The sequence below is a fragment of the Eptesicus fuscus genome, chromosome 7 (genome assembly GCF_027574615.1).
Source record: "Eptesicus fuscus isolate TK198812 chromosome 7, DD_ASM_mEF_20220401, whole genome shotgun sequence".
In the NCBI taxonomy this organism is placed as follows: domain Eukaryota; kingdom Metazoa; phylum Chordata; class Mammalia; order Chiroptera; family Vespertilionidae; genus Eptesicus; species Eptesicus fuscus.
In genome coordinates this window covers 68,230,417-68,252,961 of record NC_072479.1, presented here as the reverse complement: position 1 = coordinate 68,252,961, position 22,545 = coordinate 68,230,417, and the positions used below count along the sequence as shown (strand labels likewise).

The following is a 22,545-nucleotide window of genomic DNA, read 5'->3' as shown; positions in this document are numbered from 1 at the left end:
TAGCATATTCCCTCTTTATTAGATAGGAAGAGTAATTCTTTCCAAAATTAAGTGTGCAAAGAATAAAAAGCCTTTTGAGAGACTGGGTGGCTTGTTTTTGTTTAATGTGGTTTGTTTTGCTTTTTGTTGATTGTTATAGTTGATTTTTTTCCTACTTGTAAAATTTTTCTATACCTCATACTACTTCTCATTACTGCTACCACTGCCTTAGTTCATACCTTTACACTTTTGCTTGGGTTACTGGAGTTTTCTTGTTCCTAGCTGGTCTCAGGCTGGTACTCCTTTAATTTATCCTCTCCACGATGCCAGATTGATCTGGTCATTAATGCTAATCATGAAGCCTTCCATCTTCCAGTGGCTCTATATAGATCCTAGGTAATTTTAAACTTAATAATTAGGACATAATCACCTTCATAAAATGCAGCCACTGTTAAGTCTCTAGTTTCATCTTTCCCACCACTTTCAATAGAGTGACATTTTTCATTCCCTGAATCCATAACAAATGTTTTATTCCTCCCTGACTTCACCTGGAATAGTCAGCCTACCAACCACTCAAGGAATCTTTTCATCTCAGTGATTTCTACCCATACTTCAAATTTGCTTTAACTTATGGAACATTTACTAAAATTGATTAAATATTATGTCACAGAATATTTACTAAAATATATCACATTTATTGGTCAAGAAATTTTGGTTAGACACTAATGACAAATGTCAATTTTTAAAACATTTTTAAAAACTCATTATTTAAAAAAAGAACTAATAGGAAAGAGAGAATACTTAGCACTGCACAATAATAAAAGTAATACTTGAAACATTCTACTACCTTAGTATTTTGTATATAAAAAGTTTATAAACAAAATGGCATTAAACAAAAACCCAGGAGTGTGTTTAAAAAAAGCTAATACAACACCAACACAATAATAGCAGGAAACTTCAATACTTCACTTTAAACAATGGATAGAACACTGGAAATAATATCAGTTAGAAAATGGAGGACTTGAACAACACTATAAACTAATTGAACAATGGACATATACAGATCACTCAACCAACAACAAAATATACACTCTTCTCAAGGACACATGGAACCTTCCCCAGGAGGGGAATGTTAGGCCACAATACAAGCCAACAAATTTTAAAAGCTTTATACAAAATATATTTCCCAACCACAGTAAAATAAAATTAGAAATAAATGGTGACAGAAAAAATAGAAAATGCACCAATATGTAGAAATTAAACATACACTTTTAAGCAATGAATCAAAGAAAAAGTCACAAGAAAAATTATTTTTAAACAAATGAAAATGAAAACACAACATACCAAAACATATTGGCAGTGAAAGAAATGCCAAGAGGGAAGTTTATAATTGCAAATTCATATATTTTTTAAAAAAGACTACAAATCAACAACCTAGCTTTATACCTCAAAGGACAAAATATAAGAACAAACTAAATGTAAAGGTAGTAGAAGAAAGGAAATAATGAAGAGCAGAGCAGAGATAGAGAGAATAGAGAATAGAAAAACAATACAAAAACCAATGAAACTAAGAGCTGTTTTGTTTTTTTTTAAAGATCACCAAAATTGACAAACTATTAGGTAGACTAAGAAGAAAAAAGGGGAACACTCAAATAAATAAAATCAGAAATGAAAGAGGGGATATTACAATCAATGCCACAGCTATACAAATATTATAAGAGAATATTGTGAACAATTGTAGGCCAACAGACTGGATAACTTAAAAGAAATGAATAAATTCCTAGAAACACACAATCTACCAAGACTAAATCATGAAGAAACAAAAAAAAAAATCTGAATAGACCAATAACTAGTAAAAGAGATTAAACCAGTAATCAAATACTCTCAACAACAACAATAACAACAAAAAAGCCCAGGACCAATTGTTTTTACTGAAAAGTTATCCTAAACATTCATAGAAGAATTAACATCAATTTTTCCTAAAAGTTTTCCAATACTCCGAAGAGGGGGAACATTTCCAAGTTTATTCTATGAGGCCAGCAATACCCTGATACCAAAGACAGACAAAGTCACCACAAGAAAAAAATAAAATCTATAGATCAATACCCCTAATGAATATTGATGCAAAAATCCTAAACATAATACTTGCAAACTGAAATCAACATCACATTAAAGGATTGTATACCACAACCAAGTGGATTTATTCCTAAAATGCAAGGATGGCTCAATATATTAAAATCTACTTAATATACCATATTAACAGAATGAAAGACAAAAACCATATAATCAACTCAATTGGTACAGAAAACACATTTGACAAGATTCGGCATCTTTTCATGATAAAAACATTCAACAAACTAGGAAGAATGAAATTACCTTAATATAATAGCCATATATAAATAAGCCCACAGCTAACAACATACTCAATGATGAAAGACTGAAAGCTTTCCCTCTAAGGTCATTAACAAGGCAAGATGCCCACCTTTGCCACTGCTATTCAACACCATACTGGAAGTTCTAACCAGAATAACTAGGTAAGAAAAAGAAATAAAAGGAATCCAAACTGGAAAGGAAGATATAAAATTATTTGTTAGTATAAGACATAATCTTACATGTAGAAAGCCCTAAAGTTACCACATTAAAAAAAAATGTTACAACTAGTAAACAAATTCAGCAAAGTTACAGGATACAAAACAATATACTAAAATCAGTTGTGTTCCTATATACTAATAATGAATAATCCAGAAAAGAAGTTAAGAAGACAATTCCATTGACAATAGCATAACAATAATATAATAATTAGGAACAAACCTAAGGAAGTGAAAGATTTGTACACTGAAAACTATAAAGCATTGAAGACCCAAATATATGAAAAGATATCCTGTGTCTATGGATTAAAAGACTTCATATTGTTAAGTGCCTGTACTACCCAAAGCAATCTACAGATTCAAGATAATCCCTATTAAAAGCCCAGTGGCATTTTTTGCAGAAATACATTGAAAAAGTCATCATGAAATTCTTTGAAATCCCAAGGGACCCCAAATTGGCAAAACGATTTTGAAAAAGAATGAAGTTGGAGGACTCATACTTCCTGATTTCAAAACATATTACAAAGGAGATACAGTAATTAAAACAGTGTGGGTGCTGGCATAAAGACAGACACCTAGACCTATGAAACAAAATAGGAATAAACTCTCACATACTAGTATATGGTCAAATGAACAAAAATTCCAACAACATTCAATGAGGAAAATACTGTCTCTTCAACAACTGGTATGAGGAAACTGCATCCTATATAATAAAAGGGTAAAATGCAAATTGACCAAATAGCAGAACGACTGGTCGCTATGATGTGCACTGACCACCAGGGGGCAGACGCTCAATGCAGGAGATGCCCCTGGTGGTCAGTGTGCGCCCACAGTGGGAGCACCGCTCAGCCAGAAGCCAGGCTCGTGGCTGGCAAGTGCAGTGGCAGTGGCAGGAGCCTCTCCCACCTCCACTGCAGCACTAAGGATGTCCTACTGATGGCTTAGGCCAGTGGTCGGCAAACTCATTAGTCAACAGAGCCAAATATCAACAGTACAATGATTGAAATTGCTTTTGAGAGCCAAATTTTTTAAACTTAAACTTCTTCTAACACCACTTCTTCAAAATAGACTCGCCCAGGCCATGGTATTTTGTGGAAGAGCCACACTCAATAGGCTAAAGAGCCACATGTGGCTTGCGAGCTGCAGTTTGCCGACCACTGCCCTAAGGGCTCCCAGACTGCGAGAGGGCACAGGCTGGGCTGATAGACCCGCCATCCCAGCCCCCCGAGTGCATGAATTTTCATGCACTGGGCCTCTAGTATTTACATAAAAAGAATAAAAGTGGACCTTTATTTTATACCATATATAAAAATCAACTTAAATGTAAGACCTGAAACTATAAACTTTTAAAATACAGTGAGAAAATTCATGACATTGGTCTTGACTGATTTCTTGAATATGACATCAGAAGCACAGAAAAATAGATGAATGGGACATCAAACTTTAAAACATTTGTACCTCATAGAACACATAAACAGTGAAAAGGCAATGGGAGGATGTATATGCAATCATATGCTTGATAAAGGCTTAATATTCAGGATATCTGATATAAATTACTACTCGTATTTTCCGGCGTATAAGATGACTGGGCGTATAGAAGATTTTCCTGGGTTAAAAAGTCATCTTATATGTCGGAAAATACGGTATATATAAAGAACCCCTACAACTCAATGGGAAAAATATCAAATAGGACTAAAAACCTTATCTCATTCCCAGCCCAATATTCTCTGCCCAGTAAAACAAACCAGAGAATAACAGCAGCAGTCTAATTTTCAGGGAAGTTAATAAAGATGACTTTGAAGGTCAAATATTCCCCCAAAGTTCACGGTATGCTCACATGCAAAGAATGCACAATGAAGACATGTACTGCTTCATTGTAAATTTGTATGTTTCTCACCTTCAAGACTAACCATTCTCCTGTCCTTCCTCCTCCTCCTCCTTCTCACACTGACTATTGATCTCTACAAGCACGAGAGCCACAGCATAGCTCTCAGAATAAGGCCACATTTGAGTCAGATCTTTAAACCAACCCTTTAAGGCTCAGGCTCAAGTTGCCCTCAAGCCCTCTTCTTGTACTTTAATGTCATATCTTCTGCCTTCTTCCCAAGCTTCCTTTCTGTTTTTCTTCCCCTACCCATAATTCTCTCATGGAACTTCAGCACCCACGGACTTCATTCTTGAGTCCGATGTCAGAGCTGGGATTCTGTGTCCATTAGACCACTGCAAGCTGGTCTTCCAATTATCACCTGCCTCCAAGGCCCTATCCCTGTACTCGTCAACACCTATCAGGACACTTACTAATCCCTCTTGGGTCCCTCTCTTTATTTCTACCCTCCACTAATCGCCAAGATCAAATGCTGCACAGCCAGCCTACAAAGAACACAATCTGCTCCCTATGCCAAAACCTCTGCTCGTTCGGTTTCTCTTGGAGTTCCAGCTCCTCCCCAGAGCAAGAATCGTCTTTCTCATCACACCAGTCCCTGCCTCCTTGCCCCATGCTTTCATACAGAACTAGCCAGTCAAGCCTGGATCAGAGTCACAGGAACAAACAGGTCTGTTATTTGAGGAATATAATAAATGCTTGCCTCCCAGAGTAGAAAATGGCAATCTTCCTTAAACTGCTCCTGATCCTAGAGCATTCTGGAAGACTTTCTGAATCTACCACTGAGATCCCTAAAGATAGAAGAAGTATGACTGACAGCATCATGCAGAAAATTAGATACAATCTCACAGCATGAACAGACACACTGCCACTGCCGAGTGGGTATAATGCCAAATCATAATGGGACGATCTAAAGAGAAGAGCTGATGAGTCATAGGAAGACACAGTAAATGTTGCAGACAAATTAAGTAGCACAAGACTCATTTTCGGAGGGGGAGGGGAAAAGACCAAAGTGTAGGATGGAATTAAGATATGAGAAATGTGTTTGCTCAAAACTTGAATCCAAGGGAACAGACTTGGAAATTGTAAAAATCCTGAGCTGCTATTAAAAAGTAAATTAAAAATAGCTAAACATCAATTTCAAAATAGTTCACCTGAGTTTCTACAAGATATTAAAAAATAACTTTTATTGTCATAAAAACTGAGAAAAATATTTTAAAGTGACAACAATAACTGAAAAACAGAAAAGAAAAAGGTGAGTTTAAATTCAAATGTGGATTATTTCATAGGGCATATGACTATTTACAAGAAACTATTTTTCCTTTGTAATAAACATAACTTAGTTCTCAAAGACTTGATTAATAATAAATAACTTAAAGCTTGACTACGCTGGCTTTGCCTCTTCAAATTTTCTAGTTATCATCATTTTAAGAAGTCTACTTCTGAAGAGATATTATAACACAATTGCAATTAGGAAGCTAGAAGAAATTATTCTGAATACCTTAACAGAACATAATTTAAATTGGGCCATTTAAAGGGAAAAAAAAACAAGGGAATATTATGAATAATTTAGAATACAAATGGGAAACTAATTGGAAAATAAATCTTTAATCTAAAACAAATTAGTAAATAAGCACTAAATCACCTTGATGATTCTATTTAAAAAAAAATAACATCCGGGACACAGAAAGACTTCAAGATGAGTCCATTTTGTTAACTGCGGGTGGATTTTCTGCCTCGGGAGGTGTCTGGTGCTGCCATTCGGAAGCCTATACTCTTCCACAGGGGACAACTCCCTAACTCTTAACAAGACTGACCAAAGTCATGGCTGCAGCAGGAGAGTGTATGAACTATTTCTATCTCCAGCCATGAGGAACCGACCACGAAAAACAGTAGGATGTTTAGTGGCAACCCAACAATGTTACCTTTACATGGCTAAGTCCTGGCCAGGACAGGTTCACAAGGGAAGACAGGAGCAGGGGAAGGCAAAAGGGATGATGAAGTAGAGATGTAAGAGCTACATGTTAAATACATATCATTTCCTTAATATGAACTTCATTATTTCTGTCATGCTTTTATCAATTCCACTATTTTTATATATTATGTGGTAAATCATGAAGTCTTTAGAAACTGTGTTTGTCCTAACGCTTCTTATCAGAGAAGAAAACACTTCCCTGACCTTGTATTATTTCCAGTTTTCTCACTGGCTCCCTCTTTTCTTCCAAAGCTATTCCTCCTTCTACTGAAATATTCCATATCTCCCACTCTGCCCATCTCTCCCCACCATCTGCCCATTAGATTGATTCAAAAAATCAAGCACAGGGGAAAGGATGTCCCTGAGCAGGGGAAGCAGGGATGAGGATGGAATCTGCAAGTGTCCATGGCATGGACCAGCTGCTCTGAAGAGCTACTCTGACATTATGGAAAGAGAAAATGTCCATGCAAACAGCATTTCACTCTCTTCCTCACCTCAACTATGTGTTTTAAAACAAAACGTATAAATGCTTTTGATTGCTTTTCAGTAACATTGAAGTAAGGGGGTCAAATCCTATTTGAATAGAAGCTATATCTTCTCTTAAAGCACTTGAACTCGCAAGAACCCAAGATAGCAAGCATGCTCAGTACAGAGGACCTGGTTCTTCAATCCACATGTTCCCCTTCCTCTAGACACATGCTTCTCTTATAGCTAGAATCCTATCTAATAAAAGAGTAATATGCAAATTGACCATCACTCCAACACACAAGATGGCTGCCCCCATGTGGTCAAAGATGGCTGCCCCCATGTGGTCACAAGATGGCCACCACAAGATGGCCAGCAGGGGAGGGGAGTTGGGAGGGACCAGGCCTGCAAGGGAGGGCAGCTGTGGGTGATCAGGCCAGCAGGGTAAGGCAGTTGTGAGGCACCAGGCCTGCAAAGGAGGGCAGATGTGGGCGATCAGGCCAGGAGGGGAGAGCAGTTGGGGGGGACCAGGCCTGCAAGGGAGGGCAGTTGGGGGTGATCAAGCCTGCAGGGGAGGGCAGTGAGGGGTGACCAGGCTGGCAGAGGAGGGAAGTTGGGGGCAACTGAGCCTGCAGAGAAAGGCAGTTGGGGGGGACCCAGGCCTGCAGGGGAGAGCAGTTGGGGGGGACCAGGCCTGCAGGGGAAGGCAGTTGGGGGGACCAGGCCTGCAGGGGAGGGCAGTTAGGGGCAATCAGGCTGGCAAGGAAGCAGTTAGGCATCAATCAGGCTAGCAGGGGAGTAGTTAGGGGGTGATCAGGCTGGCAGGCAGAAGCAGTTAGGGGCAATCAGGAAGGCAGGCAGAAGCAGTTGGGAGCCAGCAGTCCTGAATTGTGAGAGGGATGTCTGACTGCCCATTTAGGCCCGATCCTATCGGATATCCCTTGAGGGGTCCCAGATTGGAGAGGGTGCAGGCTGGGCTGAGGGACAACCCCCCGTGCATGAATTTCGTGCACCGGGTCTCTAGTGATTAATAAAAGCCAATATTTTCTCAAGCATAAGGGTGAATAACAGCAAAACACTCCCCTTCCCCCAAATCCACTGGGTTGGAGTAATTGCTCAGATGAAAGCATGTGACTATATTCCTCCATGCTTAAATTAATAAATCCAAGATATCCTTCCATTAGGAAGCTAACGCCATTCAATTTTACTGTCCTATTTTTGATTAATCTTCCATTTGAATTCCTTCTCTCACATTCTCTTTATCTCAAGCAGTTAATGTAATTTTTTCAGGTAGCAGGTCACCATTCTGCAATTCTTATAGTTTTGTTCTTTGCCTCTTTCTTTTGTAGCCAATCTCTTTCCCACTCTCAAGCCCTACATTTTATCATTTTGTTACCCATTTAATGCTAATATTTGCCTAGCTATACTTGCTAAAATTTTTTTTCAAATATCCCACTGCTCAAACATTAAGCCCACCTTTAAACCCTTTCCTAATGTCTATTTGTCTGAGAAGACTGCTCAATAAGGTCAACGGCTGAATAAAAGATTAGTTGCACTTAGTTTTAAAAATTGAATTAATTAGACCTTTTTCAATAAGATAGATATAATACCAACGTTTTCCTAAATTACAAAATACCCTCAGATGGCATGAAGTGTGCAGTTACAATACCTCCATTTTATCTGAACAGGATTCTAAGGCTCTACCTCATTTATGCTACCCCATCCTCAGCAGGAGCTAGGAAAAGTCTAAAGGACATCTCATCTCTTCTAATTATGTAAAATGATCGTGACTCAAATGCCAGCAAATACTCCCTAGATTTGCATATTCTGCCAATCACTACTCTAGGTATCTAAGTAGCATGAATTTGTTTTTCTTAGTCTTATCTAGTGGGAATTGTTGAATTAGCTGAACAAGGACCACATCTAGCACAATATGAGGGTGGAAAAAGACATGTAGGTTATGATTATTACAATATCTTTATTAACTCCATGTTCACATACTCCCAACATTAAACCTACTTTTACCAACTCTATATTCTGTTTACCATATAGTACAATCAATATAATATAAACTTTTTAACATGTTTCATGACTAATATAACAATGATTTTCACTGGGGGGGGGGGGGGGCGGAGAAATGCTATGTAATTTAAGAGCTTTCTGAAATAAAGTTATGATTTCCTTTTATGGAGAAAAATCAGATAAAAATCTATAATAAAAATAATTTGAAAATATGAGTGCAAGTTCCATAAAAATCTCTACTCTGTTGCTCTGAAATAAAAAATATATTTTAACTGCTTTTGTTTTCTCTCAAAGAATGTTAAAAGATATCTTTAAGTTGTCATTGTGTATATTATTGATTTTTTTTTCCAGAAAAAAAAATAAAGGTAGATTTTGTGATCTTCCAGAAATCTCAATGGACTTGAGTCACTAGACTAAAAGATGCAATAATAATTATATTCATTTTAAAATAACCATATGCACTTAATAAAATATTTATGTATAGTTGCTTTACAAATAACGTACTACTTATCCAGTAAAGTGAACAAAGTATATTTAAATCATAAGCTTAGTTACACTTGAAAAGAATGTTAAAAAGGTAGTTCACAGCCAAATGTTTCCAAACCAATATTTTATAGTAATTTTCTAAGAAAATCAAGTTAAATAAAAGAAGTTAGAATTCATAGACCTCTTATTATCTTAAGAAGTTCTTGCATAGCACGAACACATTAAGTATTGAATTTTATGCAGGGAATGTAAAAATGATGCCTTGTCCACAGTGTTTGATGTCAAAGGTGAATAGATATGTGGAATTTTGACATTTATTTTGTAAGGTTAAGATTCTTAAAAGGCTGGTGAAGATATAGATTCCAAAATTCCCCAAACCTTTAGACATCACATTTAGTTCTGCACATGCCTTGGTATTCTTCCTAGATCATTTGATTTTTTTACAAACAGGTGCATCCAAATAATTGAGATTAGCAAGAGAAGAAGAAAGAGGACAGGGGAAGGAGAGAATAGGAAAAAATGTCAGGAGTTTGTTTCCTGCATTTTTGGAACTGGAGAAAATAGGATTACACCATTCAACTAATAAAAAAAAAAAAATGAAGCATGATTCCAGTAATTGAAGGTGAAGGTAGAAGATGCAACCCACAGCAACCACCTTCTCTAACATTTACACCGACCTCTTTCTTCACAAACCAATCCTATATAACAAAGAGCTGATATGAAAATGGTCGTCACGCCCTCGCACCCTCGCGCCCTTGTGCCAGGGCCCAGGGGACCTGAGTCTGTGCCCCCTGCTCTGGTGCTGGGGCCAGGGGACCTGAGGCCAGGCCGGGGGGCCTGAGGCTGCTCCCCCTGCCCAGCAGGGCTTGATGGGTACCTGAGGCTGTGCCCCTCGCCCGGAGGGGCTTGATGGGGGTGGGGCCGGCTGGGTCTGGGTGTCACACGATTTTGAGGCATGCGCAGGTGGGCAGGGACTTGACTCTGGGTCCCACGGCATGCCCCAGACTATGACAGGAGGGAGATTTTCATATACATTTTACTAATTTTCTTCCATCAGTGACACTTCTATTATAGAGAAAGGGCAAATAGCAATATTAAAATATTTCCTCTAATTAATTCCCTTTTAATGTGCATGAATTTCGTGCACCGGGCCACAAATTTTGTAATAAAAGTTATTAAAACCTCAATCACCAAAAATGCATTTATTAAACATATGGTATAAAAGGTGGTGCTACATATAGTTCTGGCCCAGAGGAGTAAAATCTCTTTCAAAAAGTTGTCATTTCTCTCTTGAGGCCCTCTGCTGGGAAAACAGAATCAAGTCTGCCTTTTAAATTGTATCACTGAGCATTATAGATGGAGGGCAGTACTGTATCATACCTCTGTGATTATAAAATATCTTGTACCTGCTTTTTGATACATAGTAGTGACCATGCTTTATCAGAGCTGGTTTTAATGTTGTTATTCTAGAATGTTTTCTTTCCAGATGATGATAAAGAAGCTAATAAAAAAATGGTGCCAAGTATCACAACAGTAGCAGAACTTTGCTGTTTTCTGGGGCTTTTTATCTATTTTTTTTTTTTATTTTTTAATGGAGTGTGCTGGATATCTCTATAATTTTGTTCAGATGACTGCAGAACTTGGAAAAGCTCTTGCTGCTATAGATGCAGACCATGCTGCTGTTCATCTTTTTATATAAACATATGTAAATATATATTTTTTTAATTTTTCGAAGCTGTGCTGTCAACTTTATAAAAGCTATCCCATTTGTACTGTGTTGGGTTGGCACTGTACAGAAATTAACAGACATATTGGTCTAGAAACATTCAACAATTTTTTCCATTGTTTTAAATATGTAAGATTTTAATCTACTTGTGTTTGATTACTGAAACTAATAAAATACTCTCTAAATAAGAAAAAGAAATCTAAGACAACAGGACAACCAAAGGGAAAACAACGTATTTCCTTGTTTAAATGTGCTCATTTCATTTTGTGAACATTTTGTAGCATGGCATAGGACAGCTTAAATATAAATTATCCTTTATAAACATGTTAAAATTATTTTTTTTGAAGTAAAACTCAAATAAGATTTTAAAACCCACTTTTTGTGTACAAGCATGTATTTATCAATTCCAAATTGCAAAAATAAAAATGAGAGTTAATATTTCATTGTCTGAATTTAAAAATACTTACACTATTGGCTTTTCCAGGCGACTTCCCTGTGAACCAACAATCTCCCCCAATGTACAAAACACTTGTCCCAGAAAGTCCTAAAATAGATAAAAGAATAAAGTTTATGATTTCCCAGACTGTCTTTATACTATATATTTTGTACATCACACTTGCATTGTCTTCATTACTGAAATGCCGACTTCTCTAACTAGCTTCAAATGTTAAATAAAATAAGCTCAATATGCATTAATTTTAGCAATGTGATTCTCCCCTAGGTTTATACAGCATTTTGTCCTTTTAATCCCAGAGCAGGTTTGTTATTGTGAGTGTTTAGACATTGCGTTTATTTTCTTTTTTACGTTAAAATAGAAATGGAAAAAAAGTTCCAGGATTTGAAGTCACAATTGGCTTGCCTTTGCATATCTCTGAATCTGCTAAGCTTTTGTCTGAGGAGGCAAATTGGGAAAGCACAGAGCAGTGGCGGCTAACAATACCAGCGCCACTTGCAGAGCGGTCAAGTGGTGTCCTGGCTACAACCGGGTTCCGGAGCCACACTGCCACGTGTCTTCCAGTACCACTTCTACCACCTGTTACTGTGCACGTTATTTCTCATCAGTTTCCTCATCTCCAACATGTATTAGCCCCCCTCAGAAACTTGTTTTGAGGGTTCAATGAGTTATTGCGTGAGCTGATGTTAGTATATATTTAAGTGACTGGAATTGAGTTAAATATAAAACACTATAAAGTTCATTAGAGTACACTTAGATGATTTTAATTTTCAAAATGCAAGATCTATTATTAATACTTCATTTCAGCCCTAACCGGTTTGGCTCAGGGGATAGAGCGTCAGCCTGTGGACTCAAGGGTCCCAGGTTCGATTCCAGTCAAGGGCATGTTCCTTGGTTCCGGTCAAGGGCATGTACCTACTAGGGATGTGCAGGAGGCAGCTGATTGATGTTTCTCTCTCATCAATATTTCTAACTCTCCCTCTCCCTTCCTCTCTGTAAAAAAATCAATAAAATATATTTAAAAAAATACTTTATTTCACATAAAAAGAAACTAATCATCTAGGAGGCTGATTTATCCATGTTTTATAAGCAGTCTCTAAAGTAGCAAAGTCAGAGCTAACTCATATTCTACATTGATATGCTGCCTAAGAATTTAAATATCATAAATGCAATGCAAATTCACATGCCAACAAAATAAGGGCTCCAACATCATCCAGATATTTGGGGCAAGAAATATGGACATGGTGCCCTAACTGGTTTGGCTCAGTGGATAGAGCATTGGCCTGCAGACTCAAGGGTCTCAGGTTCAATTCTGGTCAAGGAGATGTACCTTGGTTGTGGGCACATAACCAGTAGGGAGTGTGCAGGAAACAGCTAATGGATGTTTCTAACGCTCTATCCCTCTCCCTTCCTCTCTGTAAAAAAATTAATAAAATATATATTTAAAAAGAAAAGAAATATGGAGATGGTTTAGTCAGAGCCACTTTCTAGTTTAGCCCGTATGTAATTGCAATCTGCCCTAAAGGAAAAAGTGGGGGCTCTCCCTAAATTTGTGCAGTGAATGGGTCCAGACAAAGCCCTAGAAAAGAAGGGAAAAAGAATGACAGAACAAAATGTTGTTTTAGATTTTACTAAATAAAAATATTTTCTCCTGATTGGCTTGTGGCGTGGCTTGTGGGCGAGGCTTGTGGGTGTATCAGAGGTATGGTCAATTTGCATATTACTCTTTTATTAGATACTAGAAGCCCGGTGCACGAAATTCGTGCACAGCAGGGGGTTGTCCCTCAGCCCAGCCTGTACCCTCTCCAATCTGGGACTCCTGGAGGGATGTCCGACTGCCCGTTTAGGCCCGATCCCACCAGGGATGTCCGACTGCCCGTTTAGGCCCGATCCCACTGCCTAAACGGGCAGTCGAACATCCCTCTCACAATCCTGGACTGCTTGCCTGCCTGCCTTCCTGATTGCCCCTAACCGCTTCTGCCTGCCAGCCTGATCACCCCCTAACCACTCCGCTGCCAGCCTGGTTGATGCTTAACTGCTCCCCTGCCAGCCTGTTTGCCCCCAACTTCCCTCCTCTGCCAGCCTGGTCACACCTAACTGCCCTCTCCTGCAGGGTTGATCACCTCCAACTGCCCTCCCTTGCAAGCCTGGTCCCTCTCAACTGCCCTCCCTTGCAGGCTGGGTGCCTCCCAACTGCCCTCTCCTGCTGGCCATCTTGTAGTGGCCATCTTGTGTCCACATGGGGGAAGGATCTTTGACCACATGGGGGCAGCTATATTGTGTGTTGCAGTGATGATCAATCTGTATATTACTCTTTTATTAGATAGGATAGAGGCCTGGTGCATGGGTGGGGGCCAGCTGGTTTGCCCTGAAGGGTGTCCCGGATCAGGGTGGGGTTCCCTTGGGGTGTAGGGCGGCCTGAGCGAGGGGCCTGTGGTGGTTTGCAGGCTGGCCATGCCCCCTGGCAACCCAAGTGGAGGCCCTGGTATCTGAAATTTATTTCCCTTCTACAATTGAAACTTTGTAGCCTGGAGCGGAGCCAAGCCTGCTGCTCCCTCCGGGGCGGCAGCCATTTCTGTGGCAGTTAATTCACCTTCTGCAATTGAAACTTTGTAGCCTTAAGCGGGTGAGCCCAGACAGGGTGTGTGGAAAGCTTTGCTTCCCCTGTTGCTGCCTGCAACCCTGGCCTGCTCTCTCAAGCTCCATTCTGCCGCTATTTGTTTGAATTTGTTTACCTTCTATAATTGAAACTTTGTAGCTTGAGTGGAGGCTTAGGCCTGCAACAGCTATGGAAAGCTTGGCTTCCTCTGTTACCTGGGAAACCTTGCTCTCTGTGGCTGTAGCCATCTTGGATGGGGTTAATTTGCATGCTCACCCTGATTGGCTAGTGGGTGTGGCTTGGCTGGTGGGCGTGGCTTATGTAGCGGTGTGATGGTTAATTTGCATATTACCATTTTATTAGAGAGGATTATAACAAGCTCAAAATCCAGGGAACCATTGTTATACCATCAGATTCCAGTTGATTATTACATACATTTATGTTTCTTTTCTCTTCCTTGTTAATATTCAGGGGAATATCTACTTAACTGCATAACTGCATAAAGGAGCATAATATTCTAATTTATTCAAAATTATTACTTTACTAGTGGCCTGGTGCACGAAATTCGTGTATGGGGGTTGGGGGTGTTCCTCAGCCCAGCCTGCACCCTCTCCAATCTGGGACCCCTCGAAGGATGTCCTACTGCCAGTTTTCAGGGATCGGGCCTAAACTTGCAGTCGGACATCCCTCTCACAATCCGGGACTGCTGGCTCCAGCCACTCACCTGCCTGCCTGCCTGCCTGCCTGATTGCCCCTAACCACTCTGCCTGCCATTCTTCTTACCCCCAACTGCCCCCCCCCTTGTTGGCCTGCTCACCCGCACCTTCCCTCCCCACTGGCCTGCTCATCCCCAACTTCCCCCTTGCTGGCCTGCTCACTCCAAACTGCCCCCCTGCTGTCCTGATCACCTCCAACTGACCCCCACTGATGGCCTCCTCATCCCCAACTGGCCCCCCTGCTGGTCTGCTTACCCCCAACCGCCCCTGCCATCCCATCCTGGCCTGATCACCTCCTTTTTTTCTTTTTCTTTTTTCCCCAGCACCTCCTTGAGCGGAGGCCAGGGCTGGCTGGAAGCAAGTATCTAGGATTTATTTATCTTCTATAATTGAAACTTTGTAGCCTTGAGCAGAGGCCAGGGCCAGCCAGGGCGGGCGGGAAGCTTGGCTTCCTCCATTGCCAGGGCAACCCAAGCCTCCTGCTTGCTCCAGCTCTGTGGCCGGCCTCCATCTTGGTTGGGTTAATTTGCATACTCACTCCTGATTGGCTGGTGGGCATGGCTTGGCATAGCATAGTGATGGTTAATTTTCATGTTTCTCTTTTATTAGTGTAGATTATTTCCTTTGTAACAATATTTACTGATCAATTCCATGCATCTACATTTAATATTATGTAGCTACTTCTCTATGTTCATAAAAATTACATTAATTCTATGTGCTTTAATAATTCCACACATATTAAAAGGTAATATACTTTGCCTTTTAAATAAAATGGTGTTGTTTGTTGGTCTCTTTGCTCACCTGCTAGTTTACCAGTTTTAATGACTCCTATATGTGCTTTTAAAAAGATCCTTTACATACATTTATTTATTCACATAGCAAAACAGTATAGCATGCTCCTTGACAGTGAGAATTCTGAGGATCTATACTGTATTACTTGTGTTTATATTCTGCCTGACCATTTCCTAATGTCTCTATGCCTCAGTATTGTACTCTATAAAATGGACATAATAAATAATACCTACATATTATATTGTTGGGAGGACTAAATAAGATAATATATGCAAAGCACTTAGAACAGAGGCTTGGAACATGGTGTCTAAGAAATATATTCCTCTCTTCTCCTCCCTACTTCCCTGGGGTTAAAAGAATATTATATATACTCAAAATGTATCACTTACTACTAAATTCCAGTACTGGAGATACACTAAAATTATCTGAATAAAACTATTTTACACTTGTGGTCAATATAAATGCTTATTTTGAGGGAGTGTCATTATAAAACCCGGCCCAGGCAGCATGGCTCAGTGGTTGAGCATCAACCTATGAACCAAGAGGTTCAATTCCCAATCAGGGCACATCCCTGGGTTGCGACCGGATTCCCCCATTGCAGGAGGCAGCCAATCAATGACTCACTCATCCCTCTCTCTCTCCCTCTCTGTCTCTCTCTCCCTCTCCCTTCCTCTCTGAAATTAATAAAAATATAAATAAATAAATAAATAATAAAATCCGAATGTGTCTTATACACCAACTTTATCTTATATGTTAACTAGTATCTCTCTATATAAAACCTAAATGATGGGAACGACCAGTTGCTATGACATGCACTGACCACCAGGAGCCAGACGCTCAATGCAGGAACTGCCCCCTGGTGGTCAGTGCACTCCGACAGCCAACCGCCCCCAGCCAGCCAACTTCCTGCCTTCACTCCTCTGGCCCCTGGGCTGGGACAGGGAACCAGGGGTGGGTGGCAGCAGAGGTGGCCCCTTTCCCAGGGGGGCCAAGGGCCGGCTCCCTCCTTGGGCTGGTGGCCAACCTCCTGTACCCCATCCCTCCCCGCGACTGGCAGGCCCCGACTGGCCTGCTGCCCATCCAACGCTGTGGCAGCACAGCAGCGAGGGAAGGAGAAGGGGGGGAAGGAGGGAACTGCGCGGTGGCGGGGCACCAACGATGGTGGAGTCAGCATCAGGCGTCTGTTCCTTCTGCGCCTGGGCCAGTGACAGTCACCTCCTCTCTGGCCCAGCCCTGATTGGCCTGGCCCCAATCAGCCCTGATCGCCGGCCAGGCCTAGGGACCCCATCAGGAGTTAATCAATTTCTTGATTAGAGTCATGATTTGCTTCCATTAATTCCTTCTACCCTGTGTTCATTATACTGATTCTAAACACAGTCACACTATGCCAGTAAGAGCAAGAAAGAATAAGTTACACAAAATGTCTTGCTTTTACAATATTTTAAACAAGTAAGAAAAAAAATATGGGTGAGGAAAGTTTGTATTGCCTTTTAAATTTTATTGTTGATGTTATCTACTACTATTTTATTACTGGCACTCCTTGCTAATATTGCTGACTTACTTTGTGTTTAATTAATTCATACTAATCAGATGAACTATAAAAGATCAAGATGTGACTTTGTTATATTATGGCAATAATTCTTAATAATCAAAAAAGATGCTTCTTTACTTTAATAATGACTCCTGCTATCTTAATGGTTGTTAGCAGACGTATATATTGTCTGGGGAATAATACAACCTTAATATGAAATAATTGGATTCAATATTTTAGTAGAAAAAACATGTCACATTTTACCATTACCATAAGGTTTGTTTTCAAGTAAGAATTTTCTTTCTAATGATTAGATTGGTCTACAAATCAAAATGCTAATTCTACATTCAAGAGATTCATAAAAAGTTCTACACTATGACATCAATAGTTATAAATACAATTTTGAAATTATTTTCTAAAGCTTAATTTATTTCTTTTCACCCAGCATAATTGTTAATTTTCAAAATATTATTTGTTTGCTAAGAGTCCAAATAAAGGCAGTTAAATAAGGCAGCTGAATGAAATTTAAGCTTTCAACAACGAGTACATGGTCACTGATCTAAATTAACCAATTTTTTTATAGGTTTTTTTTTTGTTATATATTTTTATTGTTTAAAGTATTATAAGTACTAATACTTTAAACAATAAAATTAACTTTAAACAATACTTTAAACAATAAATTAACCAATTTTTAAAAAATTATCCACAACATATATATTTAACACTTTCAAACTATATATTAATAGATTTTAAAATAAAACTATATAATCCAAAAATATAACAAATTTATAGAAAATATTTAAGGAGGCACATCACTTTTGTAGACTATTAATACTCATTAGTAAATAAATGAGAAATGTAACATGCTAACAGAAAATAAGTAAACATTTTCACTATATAAACATGACAAGACAATCAATAGGCCAAACAACTAGAAAACTTACTGAATACTATGAAACATATTATAGCATTATTAAATAATAATATTAAATATAACAACTATGGAACAATATCATTATTAGATAATAAGTCCTGAGTAAGGGCCAGTTTTACATATAAATAATCCTACCTAATATAACTTAATAAGTGCTGAAGATACTATCATCAAACATACCTCAGGCAACATACCTCCGGCTGGTGGTCAACCTTCCATACCCCGTCCCTCCCCCAGGCTGGCAGGCCCCGATCGGCCCTATCTCTGTATCAAAGTCTAAGAGAGATCTACAAGGCCCTACTGAAAATGCAAATGGAAACACAATCCACTAATAGAATATCAGTCATCAATTCTTTAGCTTGAATACAGCTTATAAGGCTAGCTCTCATCATCTAATAAGGACCAAACAGCATGCTACATAGAAAAAGAAAGTTACTATTGAAAAGTTATCAGAGGATACTAGGCAGTCAGACAATGCTCTCAGTAACAATTTAATAATAATCTGAACAATGTGAGGGAGAGAACCAGGTGAATATTGGAGATAAAAGCATTCCAGGTAGGAGAAAAAGCAAGAACAAATGCCCAGAGATAAGAATATACTTGGGGTGTTCAAGGAAATGCAGGAGAGACAGTGGGTCTAGTGGAGAATGAGCAAAAAAGAGAATGGAAGGAGAGGAGGGAACTGAGGGCCCATGATAGACGATGAATTCCATTGTAGGTGTAGAGGAAAGCAATTGGAGTGTTTGAATTGGAAAGTGACATTCCTCCCCCGCCTTTTAAGATGATAATTTTGGTAATCTTCCACCAGAGTTCTAAGTGCTGAAGTTCCCCTAAGGCTCTATCCTCCCCTCTTCTCCATTTATAATCTTATTTGATAACTTTATTGAGTTCAATTTTATAGGCTGATGGTTCCGAAGTCTGTATCTCTAGTCTCCAGACATGGCCTCATCAGTATCTCCAGTTGGATTCTATTGGAATCTCAAACAATATAAATCTGCCCTAACCACTGATTTCACTATGCTCACTTCCATCATCTTAATCACTTCCTTCCCAATGGACCACACTACAAAAAAACTGTATCACCATTTATCCAGGTGCTCTCACCATTAACCTAGTAGACATTCTTATTTCTCTTATCTCCACACCCGCTATCTAATTCATCAGAAAACACAACAACAAAATATATTCCAAATCTGATCTTTTCTTACCACTAAAAGGGCTGTACTCACCACATGTGCACCTAGCCAACCTGCAGCAGTCTCTGTTGGTTCCCAATTATGGGAGTTCCCTGGGTGAAATTGGAAACTGCCCCCTAACACAAAAGGCAAGAAGAGACCAAAGAAAGATGCAGACCACTCCAGCTTGGTAGTGACAGTTTTAATAAACCAGGAAACTTACACACCAGACTTGACTTGGGAAGCCAAAAAACAAGTTGATAGCTACCTCTATCCTCCAAAATCTCAAAAGTTTATATAAAGACCTTAATGGGGTTCAGTCATGTATTCAGTCCAAACAGTTTAACAACACATTACTCTCTCAAGAATGTGTTCTTGAAATGGCTCCAGCTATGGGCAGAACAAACATTTTAAGGACAAGGGGAGGGGAGGAGGAGCCTCTGATTGCCTGGGTCCAGCTTGTGAGCCAATCAGCAATCACATCTTCTCAGACCTCCACCAATAGTCTCCTTAACTCCAGTCTTGCTTGCTTACCCCATTCTCCACTTTACCTTTCAGTCATTATTTAAAGCCTATCTAATAAAAAAGCAATATGCAAATTGACCATACCTCTGCTACACCCAAAAGCCATGCCCACCAGCCAATCAGGAGCGAGTATGCAAATTAACCCAATCAAGGCGGCTGCGGCCACAGAGCTGCAGCAAGCAGGAGGCTTGGGTTTCCCCAGCAATGGAGGAAGCCAAGCTTCCCTGCCACCCTGGCCAGCCCAGGCCTACGCTCAAGGCTACAAAGTTTCAATTATAGAAGATAAATAAATCCCAACAAAAATGGTGGTAGCCACAGAGCTGGAGAGAGCAGGAGGCCTGAGTTGCCCCCGGCGATGGAGGAAGCCAAGCTCCTTCAGCCCTGGCCTGCCTTGGCCTCCACTACAAAGTTTCAATTATAGAAGATAAATAAATCCCAACAAAAATGGCTGCAGCCACGGAGTGAGCAGGAGGCTTGGTTCCGCTCAAGGCTACAAAGTTTCAATTATAGAAGATAAATAAACCCCAGATACCAGAGCCTCCGCTTGGGTCGCCGAGGAGTGTGGCTGGCCTGCAAACCACCACAGGCCCCTCACCCAGGCTGCCCCACACTCCAAGGGAACCCCCACCCTGATCCGGGACACCTTTCAGAGCAAACCAGCTGGCCCCCACCCATGCACCAGGCCTCTATCCTATCTATTTTTTTTTAAATATATTTTATTGATTTTCCACAGAGAGGAAGGGAGAGGGATAGAGAGCTAGAAACATCGATGAGAGAGAAACATCGACCAGCTGCCTCCTGCACACCCCCCACCGGGGATGTGCCTGCAACCAATGTACATGCCCTTGACCGGAATCGAACCTGGGATGCTTCAGTACGCAGACCAACGCTCTATCCACTGAGCCAAACCGGTTTCGGCCCTCTATCCTATCTAATAAAAGAGTAATATGCAGATTGACCATCACTCCAACACACAAGATGGCTGTCCCCATGTGGTCAAAGATGGCTGACCCCATGTGGACACAAGATGGCCGTCACAAGATGGCCAGCAGGGGAGGGCAGTTGGGAGGGACCAAGTCTGCAAATGAGGGCAGTTGGGGGCGATCAGGCCAGCAGGGGAGGGCAGTTGGGAGGGACCAGGCCTGCAAATGAGGGCAGTTGGGGGCGATCAAGCCTGCAGGGGAGGGCAGTTAGGGGTGACCAGGCCAGTAGAGGAGGGAAGTTGGGGGTGACTGGGCCTGCAGGGAAGGGCAGTTTGGGAGGGACCCAGGCCTGTAGGGGAGAGCAGCTGGGGGGGGGGGGCAGGCCTTCAGGGGAGGACAGTTAGGGGTGACCAGGCCTTCAGGGGAGGGCAGTTAGGGGCAATCAGACTGGCAGGGGAGCAATTAGGCATCAATCAGGCTGTCAGGGGAGTGGTTAGAGGGTGATCAGGCTGGCAGGCAGAAGCGGTTAGGAGCAATCAGGAAGGCAAGCAGGCAAGCAGCTGGGAGCCAGCAGTCCTGAATTGTGAGAGGGATGTCCGACGGCCCGTTTGGGCCCGATCCAGGTAGGATCGGGCCCAAACGGGCCGTCGGACATCCCTTGAGGGTTCCCAGATGGAGAGGGTGTAGGCTGGTCTGAGGGACACACACCCCTGTACACAAATTTTGTGCACTGGGTCTCTAGTGTAGACATAAGATCACATCCTCCTCCAGTGAAATCCATTAAAAAAAAAAAAAAAAAAACTTGTTTTTTAACCATGGTCTACAAATTTCCAAATAATCAGAATCCTGTTCCGACGATGTGGAAATTTGTAGGCCATATGTACCTTTCCAGACTATTTTATTTGGCTCTCTTCATCATTCACAATACTCTATAGACGGAGGCTATCTTTCAGTCACACCAATATTCCAAACTTTCCTGAACCAAGGTCTTTGCACTGCTCTTCCTTCTGCCTGGAATGCTTTTCCCCTCGATTTTCAATAGTTTCCTCCTTCTCTTTAATATGTACCCAGGGTGAGAACTGGTACAGAATCATGCTGCCTGGTTGAGAGAAACCTAAGCTTCTGGTTAATGGGTTTCATCGGTCACTTTCTCTCAGTATCACTATCTTATTAATATAAGTGCTATGAAAAGGAAGTTATATTAACCATTAACTTACATTTATTTCTATTGAATAAATCTGCCCACTCCACCTATCCAGTTCTAAAAATGTAAGCTATTTTAGAACATGGACATGTTTGTCTTATTGATTGCTATATTCCTCAGCACTAGAATGCTATCTAGAATATATAGATTGTTTGCCTGATTGTATGATTATACATTGGAATTCAGTGCAGTGATTTATGATTTAAGTGTTCTTTTATTCTAATGAAAGAATCTTGCTCCACTTATAAATCTCTTCCTATGAGAAAATGCAGTTCATGACCCAAGCAATTAACTTTCAAATAAAATTTTCAAATATAACTGATCTACATGTGAAGGTTTGTATAGATAACATTTAGAAAATATAGTAAAGAGCATACCCACCTCAACTGAAGGTTGTTGTTTGTGGCCAAAATAATCCAGTGAGCCATAAACACGTTTTAAACAAAAATTTTAGTGGGTACCTTCGGAGGTCAACCAAATGGATACATGCATTTTGGATTGCCTCATGGATCTGAAAATTTAGTGCACCAAGTACAGTTTCACTGTCATCTAATTCAGAACACCAAGCA

At 40.3% G+C, this 22,545-nt stretch overlaps 1 protein-coding gene across 5 annotated transcripts in view; it reads right to left on the bottom strand.

The window, feature by feature from the left end:
• Positions 1 to 22,545, bottom strand: part of CPNE8 (copine 8) — a 194,540-nt gene that overhangs the window by 108,775 nt on the left and 63,220 nt on the right. For 4 of the 5 annotated variants that reach the window (XM_008140552.3, XM_054719169.1, XM_028144169.2 and 1 more), the window contains exon 6: positions 11,591 to 11,667. The exons of the other annotated variant lie outside the window; for it this stretch is intronic. In XM_008140552.3, coding sequence (XP_008138774.1) covers positions 11,591 to 11,667 — 77 coding nt within the window. The remainder of the gene's footprint in view (positions 1 to 11,590; positions 11,668 to 22,545) is intronic. 5 annotated transcript variants of the gene reach the window in all.